This window comes from Diabrotica virgifera, chromosome 4 (assembly GCF_917563875.1).
Source record: "Diabrotica virgifera virgifera chromosome 4, PGI_DIABVI_V3a".
NCBI classification, from domain to species: domain Eukaryota; kingdom Metazoa; phylum Arthropoda; class Insecta; order Coleoptera; family Chrysomelidae; genus Diabrotica; species Diabrotica virgifera.
This window is the reverse complement of record NC_065446.1, coordinates 237,086,796-237,104,275: the sequence shown is the minus strand read 5'-3', so window position 1 is coordinate 237,104,275 and position 17,480 is coordinate 237,086,796. Positions and strand designations below refer to the sequence as shown.

At 32.9% G+C, this 17,480-nt stretch overlaps 1 protein-coding gene across 4 annotated transcripts in view; it reads left to right on the top strand.

Annotated features, from left to right (window-relative positions):
• Positions 1-17,139, top strand: part of LOC114328900 (protein phosphatase Slingshot) — a 639,247-nt gene extending 622,108 nt beyond the window's left edge. For all 4 annotated transcript variants that reach the window (XM_050648794.1, XM_050648793.1, XM_050648795.1 and 1 more), the window contains one exon: positions 1,803-17,139. In XM_050648794.1, the coding sequence (XP_050504751.1) occupies positions 1,803-2,132 (330 nt within the window). In that variant the 3' untranslated portion in view covers positions 2,133-17,139. The remainder of the gene's footprint in view (positions 1-1,802) is intronic.
• The last annotated feature ends 341 nt before the right edge of the window (positions 17,140-17,480 follow it).

Genomic DNA, 17,480 nt, shown 5'->3' with positions numbered 1-17,480 from the left:
TTCGCTTTTTTCGTCTCTTACTAAAAAATTGGGCATTTTAAACAAATTTGAGAGTAATAAACTCATAAACCGTATAAAAAACTTCAATATGGCGTTCGCTGAATATGTCTATCCTTATTGGTTACTTAGAAAATTGCCAAATAAATCATAAATTTTGAGTTTTTATAAATATTCATAACTTATGTAAAAATTAACTTAGAACCTTCTTATTACATGGAATGCTGAGACTTATGGTGCTTAAATTACACCCTAAATTTCAAAGCAATTAGTCAAATAGTTTAAAAGTTATTTAATTTGTTTATCCAAAATTAATTTTTTTTGCAACACTGTAAGTCAGAAAATGATGAAGTTACAGTAATATTTTGGATAGTTTATGAAAGAAGAAAATTTACAGTATTAATTTAATTTAAAAAAAATGACAAAAAATAATTATAGATATTGCAAAATAATTTTGCAAAAACATGTGAATTAAAAAAATTGGGGGGGGGGGGGCTAACTTTGTCCCTGAATGTCCTAGAACAGTTGTTCTTCTTTCTAAATGTGTATAAAAATTCAGTCTTTCTAAATATGAAAAAATAATTTTTCTACGGGTAACGGTTAAAAAGTTATTCTAATTGTTTATAAGTAAGCAAAAAATGGACATGTTTTTGCAAAATAATTTTACACTGTTTAAAATTATTTTTTGTCATTTATTTTTAATTAAGGTAATAGTATAAATGTTCTTCTTTCATAAACTGTCCGAAGTATTATTGTAACCTCATAATTTTCTGACTTATAGTGTTGCAAAAAAAATGAATTTGGGAAAAATAAATTAAATAACTTTTAAACTATTTGACCAATTGCTTTGAAATTTAAAATATAATTTAAGTACAAGAAGTCTCGGCATTCCGCGTAATAAGAAGATTCTAAGTTAATTTTTACCTAAGTTACGAATATTTATAAAAACTCAATATTTATGATTTATTTTGCAATTTTCTAAGCAACCAATAAGGTTGGACATATTCAGCGAATGCCATATTGAAGTTTTTTATACGATTTATGAGTTACTTACTCTCAAATTTGTTTAAAGTGCTTAACTTTTTGGTAATAGACGAAAAAAGCGATAATTTACCGTTTTTCGATCTTCATTTGTTTATAACTATGTATATCATCAAAATCGGCTGCAGGAAACATATAGGTTAATAATATAGATGTCCATACTACTCAAAAAATTTGGTTTCGGCCTGGAGGGGGATGTGTCACGAGAAAAACCTTATTTCTCTGGACTAAATTCTGTAAATAAAGCAGTTTAGAGGGGAGTCAAAATATAGTGATTAACCCTGTACATTCATTGGGGCCGACCGACCGGCTCTGTCCCGTCATACAGCTGACCGGCTATAATAACTTTTATTTTTATTCAATTTAGAATGTGTGTACTTATTTTCAGCCTTAGTAAATGGATTTAATTACCTCCGCAGGTAAGCAACTTTGACAAGCTGTCAATACCACCTGTTTCGATTGACCGACCGCAGTGTGTTTCTCTACACAATCACGGTAATCAAGTGTTAAAAAACTAGCTTTAGTAAATTCAGAGAGATTTTTCGGCGCTGCCTCTCCGTCTAATATTTATACATACGTGTTTCTATTATGTGGGCGTTGTCTATTCTGATGTTTTGTGCAAGCACTACTGCTGAGCAGCTTGTGTCATTTTTTCAAGCATATGCTTTGCCTCGCCGATGTTATCCGTTCTGATCACGATAACATCGGCGAGGTAGATTAGTGTATATTAACATAATTTTCATTGTTTTTTCTTTCTTTTTCAGGTAAACCGTAGACAAAAATTTGCCAACGCCAGACCTTTCTCGCAGAACCGCAACGGTCGTTACTCCTGCATCGAAGTATCTGTGGACAAGACGCCTCGCATCGTCCCTCTCATCTCCAACCTCAACAGGAACGGCTCCGTCGTCGACAAAAGCGACGACAAGCGCCCGCCAATCGTCCCAGTGGTAAGGACGGCGTCCCCAAGCTTGATGGTGGCCGCCACGGTGATAACGGCCGCCAAGAAAAAGCAGCAGCAGTACGGGAAGAGCCATCCGCTAGCCAGATTGAACATCAAACCCAGACACAACAATACACTCTACAATACCATGTAATGCTCAAATTACAGATATGGCTGTGACTGCACTTTTTATTCTTATTGTTAGTTCTTTCCTTCTGTTTTGAGATGAATGTGGATTATACAATGATGAATATTTGAGTTTGGAACCGATACGGTGAACTTGTAAGAAAAAACCTCTGGTTAAGTGTGCTATAAATATATGTAAATTCATATATTTGTAAACTTTGGGCAGTAAATACAGATCAAGTATACTATATAAACATTATTTGAAAAAATACATGGTTTTAGTACAGTATTACTAATGTTAGCCTGTTTTACCAAGTTTGACACTTAATACTTTTCGAAAACTGTAACTTTGCTGATGATACAAGATTTTTACAATTTTTTGCAGTCTTTTTATCTAGAATATATTCGCACAATAAATTACAAACTCTAAATCAAGCTAAATGTTTTTCAAATAAAACGGTGCTTCAGTAAGGATTAGTTTTAGCTTTTGTATTATTAATAATGAATCACAAATTTTACGTAAATAAAAAACTAATCAGAGCTGCAATATTAAACAATACTAAACTGATATAATAACTAAATGACGCTAAAATATCAATACAATCTTGATTGGCTAACCCAATTATAGACGGAGAGGCAGCGCCGAAAAATCTCTCTGAATTTACTAAAACTAGTTTTTTCACAGTTGATTACCGTGATTGTGTAGAGAAACATACTGCAGTCGGTCAAGCGAAACGTAGAACAGGTGGACGGTACTGACAGCTTGTCAAAGTTGCTTACCTGCGGAGGTAATTAAATCCACTTACTAATGCTGAAAATCAGTACACACATTCTAAATTGAATAAAAATAAAAGTTATTATAGTCGGTCAGCTGTATGACGGGACAGAGCCGGTCGGTCGGCCCCAATGAATGTACAGGGTTATTCACTATATTGACACCCTTGTAAACTGCTTTATTTACAGATTTAGAACAAAATGTAAAATACAAAAGTTATTCGATTTTTTAATTATGATTTTTTGACATATATATCGTACTAGTGACATCATTCATCTGGGCGTGATGACGTAATCTACTATTTTTTTAAATGAGAATAGGGGTCGTGTACTAGCTCATTTGAAAGGTTATTCAATTCTCTATGCAGTAATATAAACATTAAGATCATTATTTATACAGTGCCCAAAAATTTTTTTTTAATTATTAATTAAACAATTAATTTAATTAAAAAAAAATTTTTTGGACACACTGTATAAACAATCATGTTAATGTTTATATTACTGAATAGGGAATTGAATAACCTGAAATGAGCTAGCACTCGACCCCTATTCTCATTTAAAAAAATAGTCGATTACGTCATCACGCCCAGATGAATGACGTCACTATACGATATATATGTGAAAAAATCATAATTTAAAAATTGAATAAGTTTTGTATTTTACATTTTTTTCTAATTCTGTAAATAAAGCAGTTTAGAGGGGGGTCAAAATATAGTGAATATCCATGTACATTCATTGGGGCCGACCGAGCGGCTCTGTCCCTTTATACAGCTGACCGACTATAATAACTTTAATTTATATTCAATTTAGAATGTGTGTACTTATTTTCAGCCTTAATAAATGGACTTAATTACCTCTGCAGGTAAACAACTTTGACAAGCTGTCAGTACCACCTGTTCTGCGTTTCGCTTGACCGACCGCAGTATGTTTCTCTACACAATCACAGTAATCAACTGTGAAATAACTAGTTTTAGTAAATTCAGAGAAATTTTTCAGCGCTGCCTCTTGGACTATTACATGCAATAGTCGATCCGCCAATAAAAGAACGTTTCTAGGCTTACGCACCGATTCTTTATTTAATTTTGAGTCAAGCACCGATTCTTTATTTAATTTTGAAAATTTGTTGTGTGAATATTGCTCTAGCTCAATTATTGTCCGCTTAACGAGAGGTTTCTTCTTTATAGGCTTACAATGTGGTTTTTTTATTATCGATTTGATCTTGAATCATTTCAGTGTTATTTCTTTTTACTTTTCTATTGTAATTTTAAAAAAATATACACAAATGAATTTGCTCCATGGCTGCTCATTCTTGTTATTTACTGAATTCCCAAAAAAATGTACGCAATGTGTTCGTATTACAGTAGAAATTATTTAAGAGTTTTATTAATTATGACAATAAAGGTTAGCGTTGTTTCGGCGAAGGGAAATATATATTTTAGGGGTACTCAAGGGAAAACTACCCCTAAAGAAGCAAAATATTCTAATTTTTTGTGTTTGATCGGTACTAGTAGGTGTCAATACAGAAAATCGCGACGGCGCATGTTTAAAGTTTGTCCCTCTTCCAAGTCTATTAATTTTTCTGAGACACGATTAAGGTAGATCCATTCTTATTCTTCTAGTGCCGACTCCACTAATGAAGGTTCGCTATAACCATTGCAAATTCGTCTCTATCTTCTGGTTTTCTTAAAAGTGTCTGCGTGTTTAACCCGGTCTAGTCGCGAATATTTTACCCCTCCTTCCTTCGATTTTACCCTTCATAATTAGCTGTAACAAGTCATACTTATCATTTTTAAATATGTACCCTAAATATGCTTTTTTCTCCTTTTAATGGTGGTCAAAAGTTCGGACAGCTTGTATATTAGTGCACTCTAATATTTATGTGGCATTGGATCCGAGCTTGACATGTAACACCGTTGCCATATCCTCTATTTTTTCATACTATCACATTACATAAAGTTTCATTATAAAAAAGTTTTAAAACACTATTAAGTAAAGTTTTTTAATACAAAAAGCTCAAAAGGGCGATTTTAAATCAAAGTTACCTTAAAATTGTTATAAAAAAGAAGATCAACTGATAAATAAAAAAGATCAATGAAGATAAACTGTATAAATGTTGTATAAATCAAAGATAATTTAAATTGTTATAAAAAAGTATATAAATGGATAAATCAAACAGATGAATGATTATAATAAATAAAAAAATAGTTTTGAAACACCAATACAAAAAGTTTTTAATACAAAAAGCTCAAAAGAGGCATTTTAAATCAAAGTTAATTAAACTTGTTATAAAAAAGAAGATCAACTGATAAATAAAAAGGATCATGAAGATAAACTGTGTAAATGTTTTTAAATCAAAGATAATTTAAATTTTTATAAAAAAGTAGATAAACAGATAAATCAAACAGATGAATGATTATAATAAATTATTCTTATAATAATAAATCTTAAAAAATTCTTATAAAATTATTCTATTATTCTTGGAGGTACATTTAACATTGACTGAAATTGTGAAAGAAATAAACAACAAAGTATGGCAACACTGTGACGCACAAGCATAAGATTCAGATGTAGGTAACGCAGGGTGCACTAATATACAACATGTCCAAAAGTTCTCTGTCTCTTCCCATTCTGTGCAATACCATTTCGTTCGTAATATGATCTGTCCGTGGTATTTTCAAAATTTTCCTAAAAAACCACATCTCAAAAGCTTGCTTGCAGCTTTCTCATTAAGTCAAGTACAAGTTTCGGCACCATACAGGAATAGAGTGGATATAACATTTTACCATCCGATATCGGATCTGCAGTTTAAGTCTTTGGTTACTCAGAAATTTCCTCATCTTCAAAAGGTTGCTCTTTATTGCTCTATTCTTGAACGAATTTCTGATTTCGGATTTAGATCTTCGGTAATCCAGTCTCCTAAGTTTTTCATTTTCTCCACATAAGATTCTATCGTGCCAGAAGAATGTGGCTAGAGGTTGTTTATCATCAACTTCATGTGTTTATTTCCTCAGTCTTCAAAAGTATTATGGTGTTAAAAATGTATAAACATTTTCAATTTCTTTGCAACACGAAAATACAGCAGCTGCATAATGCTTTGGTTAAATCGGAGAGTGCAGGAAGAGTCTATACCGGTTTCGGAGGTCTTTTCCCCCTCATCAGTAGTCCCATATCCTCTTCTCTCCGATTTCCCCAGGCATCACACTTTGGGCCCTTCCGAATTGCAAAGAAAGAAATGTCACGGATGAACTAGAGCCATCTACCGAAAAACAAAGTAAGTTATCAATCGAAGTAGTACAGAAAACGACAATAAATATCGTTCCCATACCACCAGATTGACAAAACAGGTGGAATACTTTCTTTGGTTACACCTCCTGAGTTTTACAAAATTTATAAATCAAACAGGATGCCGAGGAAATTAAGATGAGAGAGCTTTAAATAATTCACAACTCATCTGCTCAGCGTGGTAAAAGTTCCAACAAGAAAGATTCCTTAATACTCTTACAAAAGAGTAAATGAATTAAAAATGTATAAACATTTTCAATTTCTTTGCAACACGAAAATGCAGCAACTGCATAATGCTCTGGTTAAATCGGAAGGGCCCAAAGTGTGATGCCTGGGGAAATCGGAGAGAAGATTATATGGGACTACTGATGAGGGAGAAAAGACCTCCGAAACCGGTATTGACTCTTCCTGCACTCTCCGATTCAACCAGAGCATTATGCAGCTGCTGCATTTTCGTGTTGCAAAGAAATTGAAAATGTTTATACATTTTTAATTCATTTACTCTTTTGTTTGAGTATTAAGGAATCTTTCTTGTTGGAGTTTTTACCGCGCTGAGCAGATGAGCTGTGAATTATTTAAAATTCTCTCATCTTAATTTCCTCGGTCTCCTGTATTATTTATAAATTTTGAAAATCTCAGGAGGTGTAACCAAAGAAAGTATTCCACCTGTTGTCAATCTGGTGATATGGGAACGATACTTTTGGTCGTTTTCTGTGCTACTTCGATTGATAACTTACTTGATTAAGGTATTCTTTACTGCTGCCTCAACATTTACATTGTTTTTTTTTCAATAGCTAGTGGCTAATATTTGCTTTGAAAAAAAAAATAAATAAAAATGTCATATCTCTGTATCCGGGTATTACGCGATTGAAGCTGATAGCGAATTAGGATTCAGCATTAAAACTTGTGTAGGTAAACCAATGAAACGTTTAGCTTTTTACCGTTTCTTCCAGAAATGTTCATTTTTATTTTGTAAGTTCCCTTACAGAACAACACAATGTACAATTAAAACTAGGAGTTTAATCATCATTCATCTTCTTTAACCATCCTTTTGGTTATACATAATTCGCAAATAATGTTGTCTGCAATTATTTCTGTATAGTTTCATCTGTGAGTGCGTCATACATTCTTCAGAGCGTCATGTTTTTGACTAGAACTCAGGATTAAAAGATAGCCGATTTGTATTTTATGATGGTCTGACAAGACTTTTTTTAATGCTCTAATTCACATCTTTTTAAGATTAAAGTAAACTAGGAGGTTCTGGATGTTTATGACCTCTGAGCATTCTATGTGATCCTTAAAGTTAAGTTCTAGGGCACTGTTTGTAACTTCATATATCAAGTTAAATATGCGCATGACGATTTTCTACACTAGCGACATCTACTGATACACCATCGAACCTTCACTTTTCAAATACTGTTGGTATTAATGAAAAAAAAATGTTAAATAGGATGTTTAAGCTTGGGAAAAACGGGTAAGCAAAAAAAATAAAGCACAAAAAAACGTAATACGATCACAACTTGTATATACATTTCACAAAATGCTTTAAGAAATTGAATTAAAAAATAGTGCAAAATAATTATAAGGACAAAAAATATATAATCTGTGTTGCTTCCTGTACATACGCTGATGTATTTTTCGATCTTGTTGAATTTGTAAATTTTTTATTGGTCTTTACAAAAACCGCTTCGAATTTATTGTGATTTTCTCTTATATAATGGAAATATCAATGTAACTTAAATATGTCGCTGTTGTCAATTTACTGCCAAAATGAAAACTATGGACCACGTAACATTAAAATCTCAGCGAAACTGCATTTAGCCGATACAAAGATCCTCTCCCTTTAAAAAATCTTAACTTGATCTTAAATCAGCAATTCTTACGTCAACAATTAATAGGGTGGCTTGACAATGATTTGTTCTAAGTAAGAAAATGCACGATTTTTTGTTTTCTCCTTTATTTTTCAAAATAATCTCTTTTTTGCTCTAGTGCCTCAAAGTAGTGTGAAGGTTCGTTGCAAAAACATCATCCAAAGAACCATTTTTGACTTTGGGAACAAGAAATAGTCTCATGGATCTAAATCTGGCGAATGTGGTGGTTGGTCGAGTAATTCGTATTAAAATTGACCATCGTGTGAATGGATGCGTTGTCTGGATGAAAGAGAATTTGTTCTCAGACAAACCAGGGCGTTTTTCCTCGAGTTGGCGTCAAAAACAGTCCATTAGGGCTGCGTAGTATACGCGATTTATTATTGTCAAGGTTAACAACACCTTCCGCATCCATGATTTTCTCACAACACCATCTATTAAAGACTACATTAGTGCAAATTATTAATATTAGAAGTCTCTTATCTAATATTTAATCACTTCTCTGATCGTCTTTATCTTTGAGGTGATGATTCAGCATTGGAGCCTTTTCAGACTGTTCGTATTGCTGGTTTTCTCCCTTGTAGATTATTTTTTAGACTATATCAGGTATTTCAATGCAAAATAATGGCACCTATGAATCTCGCAATTTAAATTCATCTAGGACAATGATGTTCTTCATTGATTTCCTATGCTTCCACTAAATCAGTCTTTCCCATCAATCTAAACGTGCTTTTAACACTTATCATTCATTTTTTCAACAGTTCATTGCAATATCATATTTTTTACAGAAGCTTAGATTTTTCTTCCTTAGAGTGCAATGTTTCACTCAGCACGATTGAGAAGATCTGTAGGGACTTCCCACATCATGCTAAAAGTGATTTTACCACTGAATATCATTCTTCAGATGGCTAAAAATCTTTTTTGTTTGGCTGTTTGTAAAAAACTATGTGTGAGTTTAACAGTCGTTGTAGAAGAATTTGACAGTAAATCAAGATGTGGAAGCTTATTATAAAAAATTCTAGGTGTGCCAGAGGTTGCCTTTCTTCTGGCATCGAGAACCCATCACTGGAAATCTATACCACAAAGTTAGCACATGCTTTTTTCTGTCATCTGACATCCAGAGATACATTTCTAGTTTCTCTCGATCTTTGACGTGTAAACTCGGACCTAAATTTTGTCGAAAGTAACAAAACATTCACATAGTAAAGTGAATGACTCACCCCACAAGCCTAAGGAGAAAGTCTAAGCCAACTTAAAGTTTCCTGGGTAGGAGAGTTTCTGAAATCTGCCCATATGTGGCAAAGTTCACGTGGGTTTGATTCTCTTTTCACACATCTCAGGATGTCTTCCGTTAGAATATTTTCCTCATATTCTTACCGACATTAGGCACATTTTTGACACCAATTCATAAATTTGTCAACTGAACATGTAACTACGAACAACAATACTAGGAATAGTTCTCAAGAACCACTTCACTTTCGCATTGAAACTAAACATCAATATTTTAGTAACTTTAATGGCACAAAGCTCACTGTTTCATGCAGAATGTAAAACTAATTCAAAAAATCCAAATGGTAATGCTTGGCAGCTCACTTTGTTGTGAGTAGTATCGTGGATACTTAATTGTATCACTTTGTATTGGAATTAGCGATGTGATATAAGATGACTCGGTAGCGCTCATTTTTTGATCCTTATCGGAAGGTCTTACATGCTAGATAACCAGAACGCACATTGAAATAAAACACAAAAAGGTGATTTTGATGTTTTGTTTTTAATTTTCATTGATTTTTCAAACTATTCGATGGTGGTCTATTGTTTAACAACTATTTATTTAGATAGTTGTCCCATAACACTTGACTTACATTACATGATTTATCTTTTACATCTGCTACAGTCTCACTAATCTTTTGTGCTACATTCACTGAACTCTATTAAGTTCTAGTTCATTCTGCTCATCTTTATTGTGGAAGTGTAAATATTTCTCTCAAAATGCTCATATACAAGCCAAAAACATTATGGATACCTTTTTTTCGATCTTGGAGCTGACAATCGATATCCAATAATACCGAGCTTTCGACATCCTCCCTAATGTCTTCTTCAGAGTTTTCGGAGTCTCAGTCTTTTGACCCCTACATCTCCTCATTACACTATTCACTACTCATCACACTACTAACAGTGTAGTGAAGATATCTGGGGGCTCAGGAGATTGAGACCTTGGAAACACTGAGGAAGACATCAGAGCTGATGTGGAAAGTTCGTTGTAGTGAAAATCGACGCAGTTTAAACCCATAAGCCTGATGAGTTTGGTATTAATTTTTGTAATATTAATCTTAGCTTTGGTTTAATTGTACTAAACTAGGAAACCTTTCCGAACATAATTGTGCCATCTTGATTGACTTTTCCAGTTTAGTCTCCCGAAAATACAGGACTCTTCATAAAAACTCTTCATAACGTCTATTTTAGAAACTTTTTTCTTGGCTTTTATCTTCACTTCGTCATACGTCATACCCATACCCGTCATTCCCGTGTTACATAGGAGATTTTTTATTGTTTGTTTTGCTTATTACTTGAGCATATAAAAGATACATACAGTCTATTGCATTTCTGTGCCGAACGTTTTGGTCCTTCGAGCCGGATTATAGTCATGGGCGTAGATAGTGATAGGGTTTAGTGAAATAAAAACGATCTTTGAATGGCTATGCAGTTAAGCTGAAAGTGGGACGATCAAAATTGATGATTTGTATAGACTTGGCTGTTGAGATTTCTAGTCTATGTAACTGTTTTAAGACGAAGAGAAGCTACAGCCCGACGGCTCAAAACTGAGTGGAGAATGTCAGTGTAAAGTTTAGTTTAAGAATCAACCCATATCTGGGCTATTCGTTAAGCCAGTTAGCTGTTTTTAAATTTAGAGTTATCTAGACATCTTAGTATGTATAAAAGCGAAAAGTATTTTTTGTAGCATGAACAAACTGTTTAGCTGGTTTTATAACAGCATATGCAATGCTATATTCTCAAAAACAGTAGTTATAATAGTAGGAAGATGTTATAGTTCTTAGCAAGATCGTCGCTGTACTAAAAGTTTATCGAAGCATGTTTTGGTTGGTGTATAAAACTGCTTTAGAAAAAATACCAAAACTATAGTATTTAGAAGTTTCAGTTTTTGGGATCTCTTGATCTATTTTCATAAATCGTGGCTGATGTACCTATACCGATGACTTACTTTGATACACGATAACTTTGATTTACGATAACATGACAGGTTTTTAATTTCTTTTACCAGATTTGTATATCTGCAATTTTTACCGTTTATCATAAGTTTGGTAATAATTTTTACACACTAATTCACAATGTTGGTATTTTTTGTCACTGCTACAGTGTCCAAAAGCTTGACATTAGCATTTTTAGTACTATGTTAGACGTTTTGCTTTTGATACAGATTTTTTGTTTGACATTGAGGATTTCAGTAGTTGAATGCAGAATAATGATCGAATTTATTTAATATTTTTGTACTCAATAGATGTTAATAACAAACAAAATGTAAAGATTACTCATCTACTGGCTTAATTATAAATCTTCTTAATTCTTTCTAAGCATTTACTATTTGTGCTATAATTTTAGAAAGAAAAGTTCTAGTTTTAAAACTTGTTACATATTTTTGTAACTCTTTGTCAAGAAAAGAACCCTATGGAATTTGAAGTTAACACATCAACAAGTTTTGTGCTATTTATTTACATAAATACCTATCGAAGAACCTTCAAACATTTTTGATGCATAGAAGATATTTTCGGTTTTTTCTTTTTTCACAATTAAGTATTTTTCATTTCCTCGGGTTATTTTATTACTTGGTCTTTTTCTTTTATTTATTATGTGTTTATTTCAACCTTTTCTTGTGTGGTTCTTCTCTGATTTTCAACTGTCTTGGTATTTATCAATATGCATCTAATCAATTTCTAATTTTTCTGCAACTGTATATTTAACAATCCTTCTATCAGATGTCCCTTTAATGCTTTAATGCGTACAGTTCCTTGTCTACTAACTTATATTGGAATCACCTTAGTTTTGCACTATATATTATGTTAGCTACCCGTTTTTGATCTGCTTCTTATCTCTTCTTACTAAAGACTCTTTTACTATATTTAATCCTACACTAGATTGTAAAACTAAAATGCCGTACAGAAACTGCTTTCTAGTATTATATAAAAACCTAACCTAACATAACCTATAAAACTTCTTTATTAAATTGTTTTATCTTGTATATTAACCATTTTTATTTGGCCGCCAGCAACAAATTATCCAGTACTTGCTGTTGTTGAACTGTTGTCCACTGTCAGTCTTAATTTGAAGAAATGTGAGTTTATAGAATGAATACCGTGGCTTGTTGTTGATTATTCCTAATTTTTAGTTTATTATCTTAGCTTTAACGCAGATTCTCGGAGAAAAGTCGAAAACTATACCAATGGTAATTTCTAAAATAACTATTGCATGATTTTGTAGTTAATTTTTTTTTTCAACCTGAGATTTATTCCGTTCTATTCTCACGATTCACTTTGATTCTCTTTATATTCCCGGCCAATGATTGACCAACTAATGCTTAAAAAGCTTATTTAAAAAGAGAAATCTTTTAACATTGTCGTCTTCAAACTACTGTACTTGGCAACTCTCCCAACGTTGTTTGAACTATAGTCAGAGAACGATATAGTTGTCAGTGATTTATTTCGAAGTTCGTGGATTATTACGGAATTTGAGGAGAAAGAAGAGTAATTTCAGTGGCGTTTAAAATTATACTATAATTGTACGTGTATAATTCTATAATTTTATAATAATTATACTATTATTTCAGTAAGCAATAAGTAATATTTCATGCAACCATTCACTGGCAACTATTTCGTTCTTTGAGTGTATTGAAAAAACCTCCAAGACTGTCGTTGTGGAATGCTGTTTAGATCTTCCAGCTATTTTTATTTAATATGTCTTCTTCTTTTATATCATTCTGGCTATAATTATTTTATTAACTTATGCTTTAAATAGATTAGTTGTTGTTGTAGAGAACCATTTCCTCAGGTTCTTTAACCACGATATTCTTCTTCTTCCAATTACTCGCTTTCCGAATACTTTACCTTGAAGGATTACCTTCAGTAATCTGTATTTAGTGCCGTTTCTCATTATGTGTCCGAGATATTCTAACTTTCTCCTTTTAATGGTATACATCACCTCTCTTTCTTTGCCACTCTTCGTAATACGGTCTCGTTGGTTATCTTGTACGTTCATATCCTTAGGATTCGCCTGTATAGCCACATCTCGAAGGCTTCAAGTTTTTTCTCCATTGCTTCAGTGGAGTGTCCAGGATTCAACTCCGTAATACAATATTGAGAAGATATAACATCGTAGGAGCCTTATTTTTATCTCCAGATGAAGGTTGTGGCTTTTAAAGAGTTTGGCCATGTTATTGAATACACTCCTAGCCTTCTCTATTCTACATTTTATTTCTTGTGAGTGATTCCATTGTTCGTTTACTATTGTTCCAAGATAGTTATACTGTTTTATTCGGTCCACTGGTGTATTATTGATAAGTAGTTGGGCGTCTCTAATCTTATTTTTGCTGATGATCATAAATTTAGTTTTTGATATATTTACTTGAAGTCCAAATCTTTCACTTACTTCATTTACTTTGTTTATTAGCTGCTGTAAACTGTCTGCAAAAATAACTGTGTCGTCTGCATAGCGGATGTTGTTTAGGCGTTCTCCATTTAGAAGTATTCCATGTTCGCAATTTTCCAAGGCTTCACTAAATATTTCCTCTGTATATAGGTTAAATAATATAGGTGAAAGCATAGATATATAATACTCTAGATTGCGCCCTGCGATCTTAAAATGGGTGACGGTTGCGACAGAGATAAATGAGCCTATTTGGTCGGTAGTCTCTTTTTAATTTAAGGGGAATATCGACGACGTGAATATCCCACTTTATCGAGTAATATGTGGTGACAGTTGGAGCGGGTGGTGACGGGAAATGGTCTTTGGTTTTCGGACGTGGATAATCGTGGTTCGAATCCCATACCAACTTTACTTTTTTTATTTTTATTTAATCAATATTGGGTTTATTAGATATTTTTACATCTGAAAAATGGACCTAAGTAAATCTAGCAGATAATAAATGTATGTATAGTAAGTTAATATTGGAATACATAATTTGTGAATTGCATAGTAAAATAAAACTCATTCGTTATTAATATAAATTCGTCCTTATTCGAATGATGTGAATGTTTGTTTTGCTTCTACTTTTTTAAAAAATTGTAACAATAGTTTCATAAATAAAAATATTGTCTAATTACTTATAATTGAATCGGTCATTTCAAAAACAGCAAAGTCCACAATTTTCAGAAACTAACTTTTTGAGAGGAATAGACTCCTTTAAGATAAACGTTGTGTGCAAAAACGACACCAGTCCAGTAAAAACATTAGGAACAAAACTACAATATAACTCTGAATTTTGATGTCATCCATTTCATCCATCTTTCGACTATATAGTTAGTTTTCTTTGCTCTTCTGTAAAATTAGGAATATGTGACTCATGTTGTTTTTGAAATGACCAATTAAATTAATACATCGATGGCACATTATGTTGATATTAATTGTTGGTAATTTTTTACGAATATTTTTAACAATTACTTTATACTATTCTACAATTAACTTATTAAAAAATAACATTGGCTTTTATATTTTTAAAAATCTATAGGTACCTACACAGTTTTTCTTATTTGTTATATATTTCTTTGCATAGATTTACTTTAGAGATGTAATAATATCTAATAAACGCAATATTGATTCAATAAAAAATAAAAAAAGTAAAGATTGGTATGGGATTCGAACCAGGATTATCCACGTCCGAAGACAAAAGACCAGTTCTCGTCGCCATCCGCTCGAATTGTCAATCCATCTAAAATACTCGACGACAGAGTAGGATAGTGACGTCGACGATACTCCCCTTGAATTAGAAAGAGACTACCGACCAAATAGGCTCATTTATCTCTGTCGCAACCGTCACCCATTTTAAGATCGTAAGGCGCAATCTAGAGTATTATATATCTATGGGTGAAAGTATACAACCGTGTCTAACACCTCGTAGAATCTGGCTCGCTTCCGTTGGTTCACCTCCAAGATTTGTTCTTATTGTGGTTGATTGGTTCCAGTATAAATTTTGTATTATACGTCGGTCTTTATCATCCATTTGGGTTTTTGTTAGAACATCCATCATTTTTCGGTGTTGAACTGTATCAAATGCTTTTTGGTAGTCCACAAAGCAGAGTAAATATCGCAAGTCATTTAATATGTAGTCCCAAAATAATCCTAAGATATCTCTTGGAACATTTGAAAACTTCGATTAAATTTTGTACTCAGTATAACACAATAGTGGACATAAGGAATCTGGAGGCAAAAGTGGAATAGGTAATTCCGTGAAAACTAAAGCAAGTGCGCATAGGTAACGCGATAAACAGTGCTGCCAATCCGACTGCGTTTCATTGCGATGTTGCCATAAGCATACAAAAATATCTTGGTGTTGACACGTCAGGAGTAGCCACGGTTTTACTGAGTATCCAGCCACAACTTACTTTAATTATATTTTTAGAATTGTCGTGGCGGATGATTCAAATCCATTTGATTTTATTTTGTATGAAACAAGTAAAAGACAACGTAATTTTCTTGGGTAGGTATTGTTTGCAACTTCAAATTCGAGATTTTTTGTCCTCAATATCTTTTACATCACAATTTTACAATAATTTATCTAACATTTCGGATACGAGGAGCAAATCGGTTGAGTATTTACTCAATACTGCTGACAATACCCGTTTTTAAATATTATCGCACGATATTATGTCAGTAAACGACAACTTTGAATTGTCAACAATAAGAAAAAAGCCATATAAATCTTTATACAGAGTGAGTTTTATATATGGAACGCCTCAATTATCTCGGAAACGGCTTGCACGATTTTTATAGATTTTGGTGGGTAAGGGTTTTCTGAGGCGGCCGATATTGTGGCAATTACATTGTTGTCAGATCTTCCGTTTTTCTGGAAATCTAATGAACTTTCGTATTTCAAATGGAACACCCTGTATATTTTTTGCGTTTTGAAGTCCTTAAGAATTATTTTATTTAATTAGTTTATTTTTTTTTGTAATGTTCCCTATACTTAAATGCCGTAATTTTAGAGTTATTTGTACAATTTCGGAAAAAATTGATTTTTATAATTTGTTTAAATAATTTCTTTAAATAAATGTAGCAATAACTCCGAAATTGTGGCATTTAAGTATAGGGAACACTACATGTCACTATACATACAAAATAATCAGTATTTCTTAAAGACTTCAAAACACAAAAAATATACAAGGTGTTCCATTTGAAATAAGAAAGTTCATTAGATTTTCAGAAAAACGGAAGATCTGACAACAATGTAGATACAACCATAATATCGGCCGCATCACAAGAGCCTTAGGCTACGGCTCCACGGGCGGGAAATTGACGCTAGCAGTAGCAGTAAAATGAACTTAAGGTTCCGCGGAACGGAATGGGAATAGCCGAACTGAACCGACTACGCACAAGTCCTGTAGTCGGTACAGTTCGGCTATCCCTATTCCGTTCCGCGGAACCTTAAGTTCATTTTACTGCTACTGCTAGCGTCAATTTCCCGCCCGTGGAGCCGTAGCCTTACTCACTAAAACCTATAAAAACCGTGCAAGCTGCTTCCGAAATCATTAAGGGGTTCTATATATAAAACTTATTCTATATAAAAGTTTTTAATAACTAATTATTGTAGATAATTATTCTACATTGCTAAACTTCTGCAATCCTCTGTTGAACGACATACCGATTGTTTTCACAGCTTATCTGGCTTCCCACCATGTTGGGACACAAATGTATAAATATGATTTTTTTTTATTTGTAAAGTTTTTTCTTAGAACGAGATATGTTATGTTAACATGCTGTTCTCATAGCTTTTGTGTGTATTTGTGTGATAGACTTTTTTTGTACAATAGATGTAAAATATGATGTATCGCTTAAAAAATGTTCTTGGACATAAAAAAGAAAATATAAAAGCGATTATTTAATATACATATGTTTGTTTTATTTTATTGCCAAACACAGAATAGTTGTGAAAGATACAAACTAGCAATTAATGCAATATAAGTTAAAAAATGGATTAGTAATGAGATCAGAGACACAAGAATGCACACTATTCTACAAAGTCACAAACCAATTGACAGTAAAAAGCTGGGAGTGACGTTTAGTGCGGCACATTTGTGCAAATATTATAAGAATTGTGCAGTTATTAATAGAAGCTCATAATTTGGACCACATATACTACACATATAAAGGTCCAAATTTAGATACGAGGCCATCTCAGATCTTGCCTTTTACAAAAATGGCAGGCATTCAAAATGGCGACGATACAT